This window comes from Astatotilapia calliptera, chromosome 13 (genome assembly GCF_964374335.1).
Source record: "Astatotilapia calliptera chromosome 13, fAstCal68.1, whole genome shotgun sequence".
NCBI lineage: Eukaryota > Metazoa > Chordata > Actinopteri > Cichliformes > Cichlidae > Astatotilapia > Astatotilapia calliptera.
This window is the reverse complement of record NC_137434.1, coordinates 8966456-8981197: the sequence shown is the minus strand read 5'-3', so window position 1 is coordinate 8981197 and position 14742 is coordinate 8966456. Positions and strand designations below refer to the sequence as shown.

The 14742-nt window shown below is 39.4% G+C and overlaps 1 protein-coding gene across 18 annotated transcripts in view; it reads left to right on the top strand.

The window, feature by feature from the left end:
• ablim1a (actin binding LIM protein 1a) overlaps positions 1 to 14742 on the top strand; it is a 41288-nt gene that overhangs the window by 16639 nt on the left and 9907 nt on the right. For all 18 annotated transcript variants that reach the window (XR_013901058.1, XR_013901056.1, XR_013901057.1 and 15 more), the window contains exons 2-8: positions 4194 to 4331; positions 7335 to 7518; positions 8080 to 8189; positions 10809 to 10935; positions 11059 to 11152; positions 12960 to 13047; positions 14366 to 14430. Coding sequence is in view for 15 of the 18 variants with exons in the window: in XM_026190460.2 (XP_026046245.1) it covers positions 4194 to 4331; positions 7335 to 7518; positions 8080 to 8189; positions 10809 to 10935; positions 11059 to 11152; positions 12960 to 13047; positions 14366 to 14430 (806 nt within the window). In the remaining 3 variants the exon portion in view is untranslated. The remainder of the gene's footprint in view (positions 1 to 4193; positions 4332 to 7334; positions 7519 to 8079; positions 8190 to 10808; positions 10936 to 11058; positions 11153 to 12959; positions 13048 to 14365; positions 14431 to 14742) is intronic.

Below are 14742 nucleotides of genomic sequence, written 5' to 3'. Positions count from 1 at the left end.
AATGCCAAGGTATAATAGTTCAAGAGCCACGTCTGTTGTTTCCCTTAGGAGAACAAACAGGAACTAAAAGCAAACCTCATATTGCACCTTTTTGTCAGCCTTGATGTATAAAAAAACACAAGTCAAAATTCAATGATGTACTGCAGTTGCATTTATAAAGTTGTATTCACAGTCTAAGCCACAGTCATAGCCACATTTTTGCCATGCAGTCATTCAAGCCTATTCTATACTCTTTAAGCAAGACTCACAAATTAGCCTAGCGGTCATGCTAGCTGGTGAGGTCAGTGTTATCCACTGCACCATTTTACCCTCCATTATGCCAACTATAAAAGGCAGCAATACACAGATTAACCCGAAGTAGTACAGACACTTTTTGCTGAAGTGGCTTTTTGTTGAAGTTTGATTGAGAGTTCAGAACATTTTAGTGTAGGTCTAGTAGACAGGCTACAGGCTAGCTAGCTAATGTAGCTTGATTTTGGAGAGGTAGGTGCTCTCAGGTAGGGATTCTCAGTAACTCCAAAGTTAACTTCTTTCTACTTTGGGTGGTATTAGCTAGCTTGCTAGTGCTAGCAGTGACTTAAGTCATTGTAAAGTGTGTGAAATATTGGGTTTGTTTGAAGGCACCTTTAATAAAGCTGGGATAGGGATTGAAAAAAAAGCAATTAATTTGTTACAATTTAACTACTGGGCCTTTATCCAGAAAATGCTATGGTAGTCAGGTATGCTAATTGTTGAATATTAACTTGAACGATGTTTGTATGACATTTCTGTGTTTACAGCTCGTTGTACCTTTCTTAAGTTATAATGAATCAAGTTTTAAAGGTTAAGCCTTTAAAATCACATGACATCTTGCTGATTTACTATTTTGTTTTATAGCAACATTATGAAAGTTGTTTTGATTGCTAAAAAGAAAGCCAGTAACCTGCTGTACTGGCACAGTCAGCAACCTCATGTACCAGCACTTTGTAGAACACATTTTCTTGTCTTCGTTTTTGACACACATTTCACTTGTCAGGCTTCCGGCAGCTAAGGTCATGTGTCAAATAAACAAAAGATGGGCCTTGGAATGTAGCATTCCCAAACAGAGGAAGTGCTAATGGGGGTGTTTGGAGATGCAGCAACTTTAAATGTTTTTATTTTTATTTTGTTCATTTGATATTTGACTTAGGTATTTAGTTATTTTTTATTTGATTAATGTTAAGTTAAAGTATTAAACTAGCTCTTGGTTTTATGTCATTGTAGTTACTTCATTTGTCAGTTTTAGTACAAGTTGGCCTGATCAGCTAACATTTAGACCATCGTTAGAAATATACAATTATATATAAAATTTCCTCCTCGTTTGATTTATACTACTAAATCTTGTCAGTTTCCTTCATGAGCATAGTGTTATTGCTACTGGTACGAGTAAATGCGACCAAAAAGAAAGAAAGAAAAGGAAATGGAATTGGCCTTTAAGTTGTTCTAGCATGTTCCTGAGGCTGACTTATTGGATTGGATATTTTTCATGAGAGCGGTTACCCAGATGGCCTCTGTTTTTCCATCGAGGTGCAATGTCACATACAGAGCTGCTGGGACTCCGTTTACTCTTACAGTAGTCTGGTTCGCCCAGAAATGAGTCATTGTCCTGCTGAGTGTAATCACATCAGAAACACCAAGGAGAAAGATCCTCCACTCATAGTCCACCTTTTTTTTCTGTTATCTCACAACTACTCTGTACCTTTGTGTTTCAAAATGTAAATAGAATAATGTTATGTTGTTGTTATTCCTTTTAGGAGTTGCCACAATAAAGGTTTAGTCAAGTTTAAATCAAAAATAGCTGAAATGCCTTTTAAAATAATTGGACTTCTCTTTCTGCCATCTTTAAACATTAGTAAGCCAGTCTAAACGTAAATAATGGGACACAAGGTAGGGCAAGTCATCAGAAGTCCAGAGTAATCTCTTTCTTTGGTAGACCATCGATTGTTCGTGATACTATTTCAGTATTCGCTATTTTGGCGGTGTCTTATTTTAGCCTTGCAGACTAATGATCTACTGCAGAGCAGAAAGAGAAAAGAGCCTTTCATGTCTGTTCTCACTGTGACTCTGCATATTTGTGTGGGTATGTCTTTGTTTGAAAAAGAGACAGAAAGAAGTAACAAAAGAAGGAAAAGCGAAAGCCTCCTTGCCAGCTAAAGCTCCCGACTGTCAAATAATCTGCTGGTTTCAAACAGCTGATAAGCTGTGTGCAGTGCGACACTGCAGCGGTATTTACGTTCCGTGCAATAGTGGCAGATTAACGTCTGTCTTTAAGAGGGATGCCCAAAGTGTTAAGTGAGGAATGCCATATGCTGATACATCGTGGATCTAAAAATAATGCTGGTGCTGCTTGCCATTAATAGCCTAGCCTTATATAATTCTAACGATGGTCAAAATACCTCACACCAAGAACGTGATGTCTAAATGTGTTTGTACATTAAGATCTGAGGCTGAACAACAAGTATGTTATAGCCAAGGTAGGCTGTGGTTGCACTACTTTAGTTCAGACTGAAATATCTCAATCTGTTTCTCAGTTTGTTTCATTGCTTTGAATGTTGATATAGGCATTCATGGCCTTAAAGATGGTCCTCACTGAGTTTGGTTATCCTCGGATACCATCCCAATTTTCACGTCCACAGAACCAACTTTTTTTGATAGACTGGCGCCTTTCTTGGTCTAGACATTCATGGTTCCCATAGGAATTACCTATGATTGCCCTGACTTGTGTCGCCTCAATGTGTTTTATATTGTAAGCTAAAGACTTGGCGACAGTGAGAAGGAAAAACGGCCTTTTAACAGGAAGACTCTCAGGCAGAACCAGGCTCTGGGAGAGGCAGCCATCTGCCACAAATGGAGGTGAGGGAACAGGAAACTATGGAAGAGAGCCATTAGATTAATAATAACTATTAAATGGAGTGACATGAAGTGTAGTTCCAACAGTCTTTTTTCAATTAATCTAGTTCAGTTAATCTTCAATTAATCCAAATTTGAATATTTGGTGTATACTGCATAAGACCTTCTTGTGTTTGTGATTGGTAGTAATTTATAATAATTACCACCAATGTATATGAATGCGTTAACAGTCAATAAATCTAAGCTCGCTAACATAGTGAGCAATGCACCTTCATAACATCAGCAATGCTGACATTGTCATCTTGAGCGCGATAGAATGCTGACATAAACATTAAGCTCCAAGCGGCACTAAAAGACTCGTGTCCTTTATAAAGTGGCTCCGCTCCTTTACATTCTCGCTTTCTCCTCATGCGTGCACACTGTCAGTACATCATGGACATGTGTCTGCCTTTATAAAACTGTTATTTGCTGCCTACCATTGTTTTATTCATTCATGGCTTTTATAGAATGAGTTACTCAGTCACAGCAAAAGTGACGTCTCTTCTGTTTTATTAGAGGCTGGTTTTTACTTTGTGAGTCTAAGCGTGTGTGTCTGTGTTTTCATTCAAAAATGTGGTCCTGAGGACATCTACTGGAGCAGGTGGTTTTGTGTCAGTGTTTATGTGTCTGCCAGTTTGTCCAAAGATTTGCCAGTGCAACAATGTCACAAACAGGAAAGATGCTGTCAGCAGGCAGAGTTGTCTCAGAAGTCACTGGTTCTGCAGTTAGTGTGACCCCATTGCCGGATGGACTCTAGCTTTATTTGCGCTTACATGTCAAAAAGAGTCAAATGATTATTGGGACGATAAGCTAGCCAGAGACAGTAAATGATCCATAACTCTAAATTATGTTTTCCTTTGAGAATGAAAGTACATTAAACTCAATAGTGAAACAGTCTTTATCAATACCCTTTTAGTGCTCTATTTACCAAGCCATGCTCCCCTCAGCATTTTGACTGTCCATCCTCAACTGACGGAGACAGACTATATTTAGACTGATGTTCTCCAGAGAGTCTCTCTGGCCAAGAACCCAAAGTTGCGCTGTCCTGCTCAATGTCATTCTTTTTCTTTTGACGCTGACAGGCTCTGAGCACTTGTTCTTCAGCTCTGGTGTTTGTGAGATGTTGCAGATTCAGGTCCTTGTGCCGAGCATGCTAATGTTGACTAACTGTTGACTATAAGAGATGTCATAAAAACCGTATTGACTGCCACGTCTAGCAATTCCCGTGGCTCATCAGCATTACAGCTCAGCAGTAATGTTGATATTGTGTCTGCTTTCTTTTGCAGTGGCTCATGCGCAGGACACACGCCACCACTCTACAGAGAAGCCCCTAATTCAGTGCTACAAGTGTGGGCAGCCATGTAAGGGCGAGGTGCTCCGGGTGCAGAACAAGCACTTTCACCTCAAGTGCTTCACATGTAAAGGTACAGTATACAATAAATACATTTTCAACATATTTTATTTGAAATTATAATCAAATTATATTTTCCTACAAATAAATAAATTAGGTACGCTAGAATATGGGGATAACAAGTCGGGAAACAAAGAAATAGTAATACTGTAAGTAAATTTAAGTAGTAATTTTAAGTATTGCATAACTTCTGGTATTTTACATGAGAAGGAAACACAAATTATGTTGTAAGTAATTTTGAGTACAGTGGAAGTATTTTGTACATAATTTCATAGCAATTCTGCAGAAAAACAAACAATATTTTCCTCTCTTAGATTATTACCTTGCATTTTTACATGCTAATGTTTTTTTACACCTTTGATGTTGATTATGATCTTTTTTTTTCTCCTCAACCACACTTCAAACATAACCTTCAAAAGGATTGTATTTTTAAAAAGCTGGCTTGGTGTGAATAATAAAGATGGAGATGTAACAAAGTAAAGATGTAAAAATGAAAGATTAATCCACTCTCTAATGTGTCCCAAAAAATGTACTTAGGATGGAAAATAAGGAAATATTGTTTGTTAAAATCATGCAGTTATGCATTAATTAAAATTGCCTACACACTACTTCAATTTATTTATAGCATAGTTATTCCTGTGCCATATTATAAAGTGTTACCAAGAATTCCAGTAAAGAGGTAAACTGCTTTGGGGATTATATATGAGTAAATATCTTTACTAGTATTTACTGCATGTGATTTCTCTCACCTTTATTCCATGTCAAAAAGCCTTTAATATTAAAATACAGACCAGTTGTTAGTAAATAAGTCATGTGTTTACAATTTAAAAATGATCTTTCATACCACTAAGACTAAACGGGAGAAGAAAAATGTGGGAGTTATGTGAAAATTGGCAGCCAAAGTGTGAAGTTTTAAAATTCTCTGCTAATTTGATCCTGTCACAATAGTAGGACATTAGCTGCCTTTCATTCAGTCTGTGCTACTTAATGAACTGGTTTGATTTTTTTTTTTTGTTTTGTTATGAAGAATGTTCCTCGCTGTTTGTACTCAGGAAGCACGATAGTGCAAATAAACAGTTCTTTCTTCCTTTGCTGTCCCAGAATGCATCCCGTCCATACAAAGTTTGAACTATAGGACCAGTCAAGTCCCTTAATGCCACAACGTCCTTTCTGTGACCTTCCGACTGGACGGATGCATGGTGGCATGACTCGTCTTCACTTCTCAGACCTGCATTGTTCAATTAAAGTGCCATCCTGTCTACTATGACAAGAGACAGTGCAAATCCTTGTTCATTAAGCTTTATTACCGATAGGTTTCTAGCACTCCGGCATGAGTACTATGTAGCCACCCACAGCTGACCAACCCATCTCACTTCAGCTCAGGTCTTGCCCTGCTAAAACCTTTGTAGTTAATCCAAGACTGGAGTGCTAAGAGTTAGCTTACTTCATCGAGAGCCTAGAATAACACAAGCAAACGGTGAGATTAGTGCCTAATTTGGTCCTTTACATGTGCATGCCACAGGAGTGATAAAAGCATGATAAGGATAATGAGAAGGTTGCCAAAGTAGACACTAGTACAGCTTTAGTAGCCAAAAGACTCGGTGTCCTGGTCCTTGCTTTAATTGGATGTATGCTTTTATCAGTCTCCAACCTCACTAGTAGTAATCCTCAGGCTGACTGAGCTCTGACACTCAGAGATGCCTTTGCAGATGGATCCCAAATAGCCTCCTTTTGTACACTTTAATTTCATTAAATGCACAAAAGTTTCTGTTTCATTGCAGTTATTTTCATTTCAATTCAATAAGTCGACCTCACTGAGGTTCTAAAAAGGCATTTTACATAATGGCATGTATCTTTTGAAAAGCCAGGGCAGCTGGACATCAAATCTCCACTGCTGGTTTTCCTATTGACTCACTTAGTTTACAAGCTAATCTCATCATGTCTGAGTCTTAATGCAATTAAATCTGATTCACTCCCTCACCCGCTCCCATTCATCCCCAGGATTTAGCGTGCCTCATTGCATAAGAATGATTAGGTGCAGTTATCTCAAACATCAAAATATTTTCCCTCTTAGCTCTGGCATTTCTGAAGGGCTATTAAATTCGCAGGCTCTCTCTTCGGTGCTAAAATGGTGAACTGCACGGATTGAGTGATTATTATGGAGGGTTGAAATATTCTGTACGGGCAAGCTGATGATGAAAATGTGCAACCTTCTCTCATTATGTTGCAATGACTGATGTTCTGTTTAATGTAAAGTGTAATTGGAATTCCTAAAACAAAATCTAATAATGTTCTTTAATAAGTGAATACTATGTTCTGAGTAAAATATGAAAGACAAATACTTACTTTAACTGATAGTTTTTATACACACAGATTTTTTTATTACACACATATGATTATTTAAGTCAGTTTTAATGCCAACACAAAGTTCAGCCATACAAATTCCGAGTACGTAGTAAAAATATTTTATTTGTCACACAAACACCTCAGTTGTTTGTGAATTTCTATTTCTTACCTTGTCAGTTTTGAATGTTTGTGTAGATGACAAGGTTACATTTGAATAGAAGGAAGCTTGTAGTAGGCTATCAGTGTAGTACCAAACATTTTGAGCAAGTTATCTTCCAAAACAGATCACAGCTATTTCCTGGGCTGGACAATTGCCGAATTGTTGTTGCATTGAACCTTTAAAGTGAAAAAAGCCTTGCTAGAGTAGTACAGACTGATAGACGTGAACTCTAAATGCAACAGTGTTTCATAGCGAGAAGATTTTTTTTAATAGCCTGGCTGTGAACACTGCTGATGAGAGGATTTTTCGTTCTGCTTCCCATTGTACACACAGAGCTATTAATATGTGTTTTTCAGTGATTTTCCCGTCATCGTCCATTTCACACACTCCAGGCTAGCAGTTGTTAAGAAAGCCACTGAGCCATGGACAAGTTGTGAACCTTGATGGTTGAACGCCTTAAAGCATTAAATGACCTGACTCACTGAGTGCCAATTTGTGTGTCTCCTATAGTATGTGGCTGTGACCTTGCCCAGGGGGGCTTCTTCATGAAAAATGGAGACTATCTGTGCACGCTGGACTACCAACGCATGCACGGTACCCGCTGCAATGGCTGTGGGGACTTTGTTGAGGGAGAAGTGGTTACTGCTCTGGGCAAGACCTACCACCCTTCCTGCTTCGTCTGCACCATCTGCAAGTAAGACATTCACTGCTTTCACCAGGTTGGCGTGTGGACTGCAGAAAAAGTGTGATTGCATTGCAAAATAATAATGAGCACCAACAAGCAGCAATAAGGTGTTAAAATAAGCTCTAAAATATAAAATATGGGATGTGAAGTATGAAAAGTTGCTAATTGCAGTTACATGATATTCTGAGTTGAAAATATATCTTCTATAATATAGCAAAATCAACACAGGTGCTTCTCTTTAATGCTGCTCATGTCTTACTTTCTTGGATTCATTTGTGACTCTCCATTTTAGCTACGATTTAATTTTCCGTGGAATGATTGTCATGGACAAGCAAAGTTCATGGCAGGAGTAATTCCAGTAGACAGTTTACAGTAGCATGCTGTGTGTCATGTCTACGTCATCTGACTAAATGAGCTCCCCAGGCTGACAGTGTTGACATACATCCGCATCATTGGGCCCTGTCATCTTCACCACCGTCAAACAACCTGCAAGCCACAGCTAATAAACTCTTACACTTACCATGGGAGCGCAGCTTTGTTGACTGGTTGTTCATGTCACCCCGCTTCTAGACGACCGTTTCCTGCCGGGGACAGGGTGACCTTTAATGGAAAGGACTGTCTCTGTCAATACTGTGTCGAGCCCATGTCTCCAGGACCAAAGGACATCCTGGGCTCCAGCAGTGAGTAGCCATTGTCTGTTACACAAACAGAAAGGAATTAACCTTCACACAATGATAGTTTGATAGACTTTACACTTGAACTGAAAGTGAATTATTGGAATTTATTTGGTTTTAGAGAAACAAAAAGTCTGGAAAATCGTAGCCTCCAGACCTGATTCATACGTGGCATTTAATGTAGCTGTTGACCAGTCAGTTTAGTGGTAATATTTTGGCTGTGAAGAATAATTTTCAGGTCCATATCAGTCATCTTGCCCACACATTATTAGCATTAATTTAAAATCAGTTCAATGTGAAAATCTATAATAAATGTGGAGTTGTGCCTGTCCGTGGGTCATTCATTACTTACTCATAAACTTTGTACCCACAGACTTTATAGTCATTTCTATCCACATGGTAATTTTAAAGTATTTCAATTCTTAACTTGAGAAGTTACATGAACCAGTAATGACTTCTGTAAAAAGGTGTTTCTCGATTTATTTGATATCTTAAACAGTTGTGAGCGATTGCCCAGAGACACACTGGAAAAGCTCTAAAGGCCAATGTAGTTAGCACAAGATAATCAGCAGCATGCTGGATTGTTGTTACGTCTACAAAGCCACGTCACCACAACTGCACACTTTAAGCTCCAGACTTGCAGGTGCTGCTGCAGCTTGGCTGTGAGGAAAGCTGCATGTTCAATAATTCGTTGTCTAAATGTGCTCGACGTTTAACTGTGTGATAGTCGGTGCTGCTAGAATCAGGCCAAGCAAGTTCAAGAGTAATGCTGAACCGCAGATCAAAAAGACTCAAAAGTAAAGAAAAAGCTGGTGTTCATCTTTGATTAAGCAAACAAAAATGAATAAATAAAAGAAAAATAAACTTTTAGTGAGAATTTTAAAGAGAATATTCGCACAGCTGTGCCTGGGATCAACAGAGCCTGGGATCATGGGGAATATATACCACAGGGCTGTGTAGTGTAATGAGTAGGGTCCGCTCTGGTCAAGCACTCTAACATTAAAATTCTTTTTAATGAATCTAGAGATTCTCGGTTTAAAGAACTGTTTGTACGTAACTGTTTCCGGCATTGAAGCCAAATAAACTACTAGTCTGATATTTTGCCTTCCACTGTATTTGATATGAAGTTATAGCTGTAAGTTAGTTAGTCAATAGTTTTCACTCTTTTGTTTTCATAATGATTAAACAAACAAGATTTATTGTTTTAAAAACTGTTAATTAGTGAGAGGTTCAGGTACCGTTGGGAAAATACTGCCGGGAAGGTTCATATTTGATAAATAAAGATGATAAAGTGGTATCAAGCGATCGTCAAACCTTTGGCACAAAAGTAAATTTCCCTACATGCCAAACTGCCAGTTTGATTCTGTTTTATTTATATACTGTAACACCAAAACACAGTTGCCCTGAGGTGCTTTATATTGTAATATTAAGACTCTATATAATAGACAGAAAACCCTGACAAACAAACGACCCGCTCTGAGCAAGAATTTGGTGACAGTGGGAAGGAAAAGCTCCCTTTAAGCAGAAAGAAACCTCTGGTAGAACCATCATGGGAAGCCCTCAGCAGTCTAGGCCTTTTTCAGCGTAACTAAGGGAGGGTTCAGGGTCACCTGATTCAACCCTAATTATAAGCTTTTACAAAAAGGAAAGATTTAAATCTGATCTTAAAAGTAGAGGGTGTCTGTCAACTGAACCACAAGTAAGCCTGCAGCATACTGGAGTGATATGGTGCTATGTAGTCTTTAAGATAAGACTGGGCCTGATTATTTAAGACCTTGTATGTAAGGTGAGCAGAAGGCAAAGCAGAAGTGAAATCCTAAGGTTTAAAAATGGTTCTTTTCCACATCACAGTGCAGGAGTTCCCTTAAAACCTAGTTACAATTGAAGTAAAAACAAAGAACTTGTAGCATTCAGGGAGATCCTCCACCTCTCCCAGCCTCATGTGCAGACCATCCGTTTTCTTTTATGTATAACACCAAGGACAGGTCTCGCTAAATAATGCATGGCCGTGCATTTCCTCTGGATTGTGTGGCCCTCAAACCCCCCCTCCTCTTCTGGATCCTCTCTTTCTTCCTTCTCTTCCTCTTCCTGCTCTTTCTAGCTGCCTCTCTCCCTCCCTCATCCCCCACTGGTGTCTCTGTTGGTGTTTCGAGAGCTTTTAGACAAGGTCACCTATAAATAAGGCATGCTGATTCTGCTCACGTCATCATCCCAACCTTGTTATGCCTCACGTAGTTATCATCCCCTGTGGTTGCGGTCGGCTCTGCGTTCCTTTCATCCTCTATTCATTAAAGAAGAGATGACAAGAAGATTGTTCATTTAGAAACCAACCTCTTACACTTTTAGAGCCTTGGGATCCTACTTGCTTATGGATGGAGCTTTTAGAACCATGATAGGAGAGAAGTGGATGATAGGAAGCTGTCAGAACGCTGCTGGTTACACTCTATCACCATCTAGTGTCTTGGATCAGAAGTGACAAGATGCCTCAGCTAGTATGTAAAGGCTGCACTTTTATTTTAAACAAACCTTCAAACAAAGTATTAATTAGATTCTTCCTTCAACTTTTAACTCATGTTCTTGTTGTGTGTGTGTTCTTTTTAAACAACGCCTATTTTGCTTTCGTAGATTGCGCAGGATGTGGCCGAGACATTAAGAACGGACAGGCTCTCCTTGCTTTGGACAAACAGTGGCATCTGGGCTGCTTTAAGTGTAAGGCCTGCAACAAAGTGCTGACCGGGGAGTACATCAGCAAGTAAGGAGCACATATCTGCTGTGATTATAGGCTGCTTGCTTGAATTTAGGCCTGCACAGGGTTCACGCTCCATGTAATATTTCACTGTCAAGCGTTTCCACGTGTGTCTCTCTCGCCTCACAGGGATGGCGCCCCCTACTGTGAGAAGGACTACCAGACCCATTTTGGAGTTCAGTGTGAGGCGTGCCATCAATTCATCACAGGGAAGGTGCTAGAGGTAAGGACACACACACGCATCCATATCACATTTAACTCATAGTATGCGCAGATATCTCTTTGTGTGGCCGCCCTCTGAGTTTCCTGAGAACCTGCCTTAGGTAAGTTTGAGGGAATCCTGAGCGTTTAAATCCTTAAATCACTAGAATTTAAATGATTTTTAATCATAATTTTTGGGAAAGTACAATTAAAGTTTAGATTGTTTGCATTATTTTGGATTCAGATGTCTTTAATACTTGAGAGTGTGTCTGCCTTTCTGCTTCTCATGCAGACACACACAGGGGATGTTGCATGGAGCAGAATTGTGAAATGTAGTTTGATAATCTCTGGTGTAATCTCCTCTGCACCGAGCCAAACAGACTCTTGACACGACTGTATTCAACTAGAAGATTAACTCTTAGCAGATTTTAGGTCTTCTCAACTCCTGCCTAAATACACATTTGCAAAAACACGCTCAGCCATAAATGATATAAATATTATATAAGAGGGAATGTGATCTGACATTTAAAAAGTGTGACTGGTATCCCCATGCTATCACCTGTTATGAAACACTTTTTAGGCATTATTAGAACTGCGCTTAAAAAACACGCATGTCCTTTACACTGTGTCTGTTCACTAGTATCTCCAGCATATGCAAGCCTGCTTGTTCTGCAAAGAGTGATCCGGTCAGACACTGAGTTATGTGTCATTTAATGGTATGAAAATGTCACTGCTAGCCAACTAGGCTTACAGTAATCCAACACTAAGGCAGGCCTTTATGACAATAGGAAAAGGCTGCTGGGTCTCATCCCTGAGCCGCTGCCAGTGGATCAGTGAAGCCAAAGCCAAAGTCTGAAAGCCTAATCACTGACCCAAGACCCAGGCCAAATACTGTAAAGCCATCAGCAGGTTGCATATAGTCTGTTCCTTTTGGGAGTGCAGTGCGAATGGCTTATTAATGTAGGGGTCATTAACGGTGCTGTTAGAGATCGAGAGGAATCGGGAGTGTCTGTAATGGTACGCTGCACATGTAGCAGAAGTACTTTTATTATAGCTGAAAGGGAATTGAGTTTGGCAGAGTGCTGGGTAGAAGGCACTATAAAGTTTCTTCTACAGTCATTTTTTCTCATGCAGTAAAATGCAAATATTAGTCTGTGGCTTCATATCTTTGAGTAGCCACTTGCCTCTTAATGAGGGTTGTTATACAGCAGGCGATTCATTTGGATATTTATCACCCGTGGTCAAGGTTGCTTGGGCTTTTTAACAGAACGCTCCACATGCAAAGTGGTACGTCAGTATACACGGAAGTTTGGGCGCTCTAGCTGTCAGACCATTTTACTGGAGCACATTATGAAAGGAAGGTACAAAGCCGGACGGTCGGATACTTGAAAGCAGGTTGACTGTGCCGTTTTGAACCATCATATTCATCTTTTTAAAATAGTAAGATGTTTGACTGGAATACGTTAAATGATTTCTCAAAATGTGATGCAGTAAAGTCACACAGATCCTCACTTGACTCCATGAGCTACTGAGAAAAACGTGAAAAGATGCTGAATGGCATTTTTAGGGAAACTTTTTTCACCCGCTGTTGCCCATTTGCATGTGAAGCAATCCTTTAGAAAGGAAACTACTGGCACACTGGATCTGATGAAACGCTCTCTTTCCTAACATGGGCTGTTCGAGGAAGCGAGCGCAGCTGAGAGCAGGTGGGGCACAAGGTTTACTGCCTGGAAGTCATAGCTCAGCTTCACCTGTACCACTGCAGGCTTCATTCGTCTTCATTTTTCCCCCCACGATGCCAAGTCTGTTTTGCGGTCCGTGTTTTCCAGGCAGGAGATAAGCACTATCACCCCAGCTGTGCGCGATGCAGCAGGTGCAATCAGATGTTCACAGAAGGAGAAGAGATGTATCTGCAAGGTGAGCGGATCTACATGTGCTGCTGCTGCCTCATCAAAACTTTGTTCCTTTTTGCTTCTTTTTTTGTGTGTGTGTTTGTTAACTGACACTGATAAATTGAACACTCCTCTTTGGGTTGAGTAAAGTTTAGCATTAAGAAACGGATTTTATTCAACTATTAGAGCTATAAAGGAGGAAATAGTATTAGGAGGTGGAAAATGTAAAGAAAATTGTAGTTATTTCTGTCATAAGGGTGTAAATTATAATAGTCTGACATTCATATAGGAGATTATACACTAAAAACCACACTCACAAAGCTCTTTATTCTCTGCAAGCTGTCTTTTTAACAGCCACACTCCAGTAGATGTATTCAGATTACCTTCCTGAGCCACAGACGCATGTTTGTGCCGCTGTAAACCCAGAGACTGGTTCCTCTGCAGTATGATGGAAGTGAAAAGCTGGTGAAAACGAGGTCAAAATGAACATTTTTTCAACATTCTTTAAGTCTTGAAGTGCAGAGCAATACTTCTTTTGTTGTTTTCCCAAAGATTTGAAAAACACCGTAAAACACATCACTCTAAAATCTCTTAGATGTTGGGATTTGGTGACCGTGGAGGACATAAGAAATGATTTGAGTCACTTCCTTTCTCAGACCATTCGGCATCCTCTCGTAACCTTCTTTGTCTTCTTACTTATGTGGATTTTTATGTTTAACTTGTCAAAGATGAATCCCCGGCACACTGTCAGCTCTGGGTCTCTGCAGTGGGAAATCTTTATCCTAGAATCAATAAGAAAAAGAAGTGCGATTTCATCTCAGTTCTTCTCCATGAAATAGAAATGTTGCTGCAGTAAATGAAGTATTTCTGTCAGCAAGACTATAATTGTGTAAATAAGTGTGTAAAATTACAGTTGGTCCAGATTTATTTGTTCCTTTTTTTTCTTTTTTCTTTTTTTTTTTTTTACTGTGGAGCTATTGTGAAAAAACACAAATTTCTATAGTTAGGTAATGACAAAATATGAATTATTTAGGCTATTTGATTGTTTAATTATTACTTAATCACTTTGGTGGATTAGGAATGACCATATTGAAGTCTTTATCAATAGAAAAAAGCTTTAAAACTTGTGAAAATACAGTTAAAAATTGAAACTTATGCCCTTCTTCACATTTTCCAAAGCCCCCCGGTGGGCCGAAATGGAGTCCTTGCCGGGCCAATTCCGGCCCATGGGCCTTATGTTTTACAACCCCTGATCTAGAGCATGAGCAGCCCTTATGAATAAAATTTAATTTATGTGTTTAATCAATTTAACCTGAATCTGTTCTCTCTGTCTCCCTGCACAGGGTCAACAGTCTGGCATCCTGGGTGCAAGAACACCACGAGAACAGAAGAAAGGCACAGGGAGCGGGTAGGAATCTGGGACCTTTTGGGGTTTTTTATGTGTCACGGAAATGTTTTACAGGAAAAGATAGAGTTTGGAATATTTAACTAAACACACTTTTATCACTCCCTTGCTGTTAAAATTTAACTTACTGTGCTGTAAAATAATTTGCCTGTTGAAGCAGCTGTGTGTGTGTGTGTGTGTGTGTGTGTGTGTGTGTGTTTGCCTTTCCATGTGTTATGTGTGTGTATATAAATATTTGTTCATATGCATATTTACGCGTGGCCACGTTCACCTTGATGTATGTGTGAACTGTGAGTCGGGCAGCAAAGGTACAAC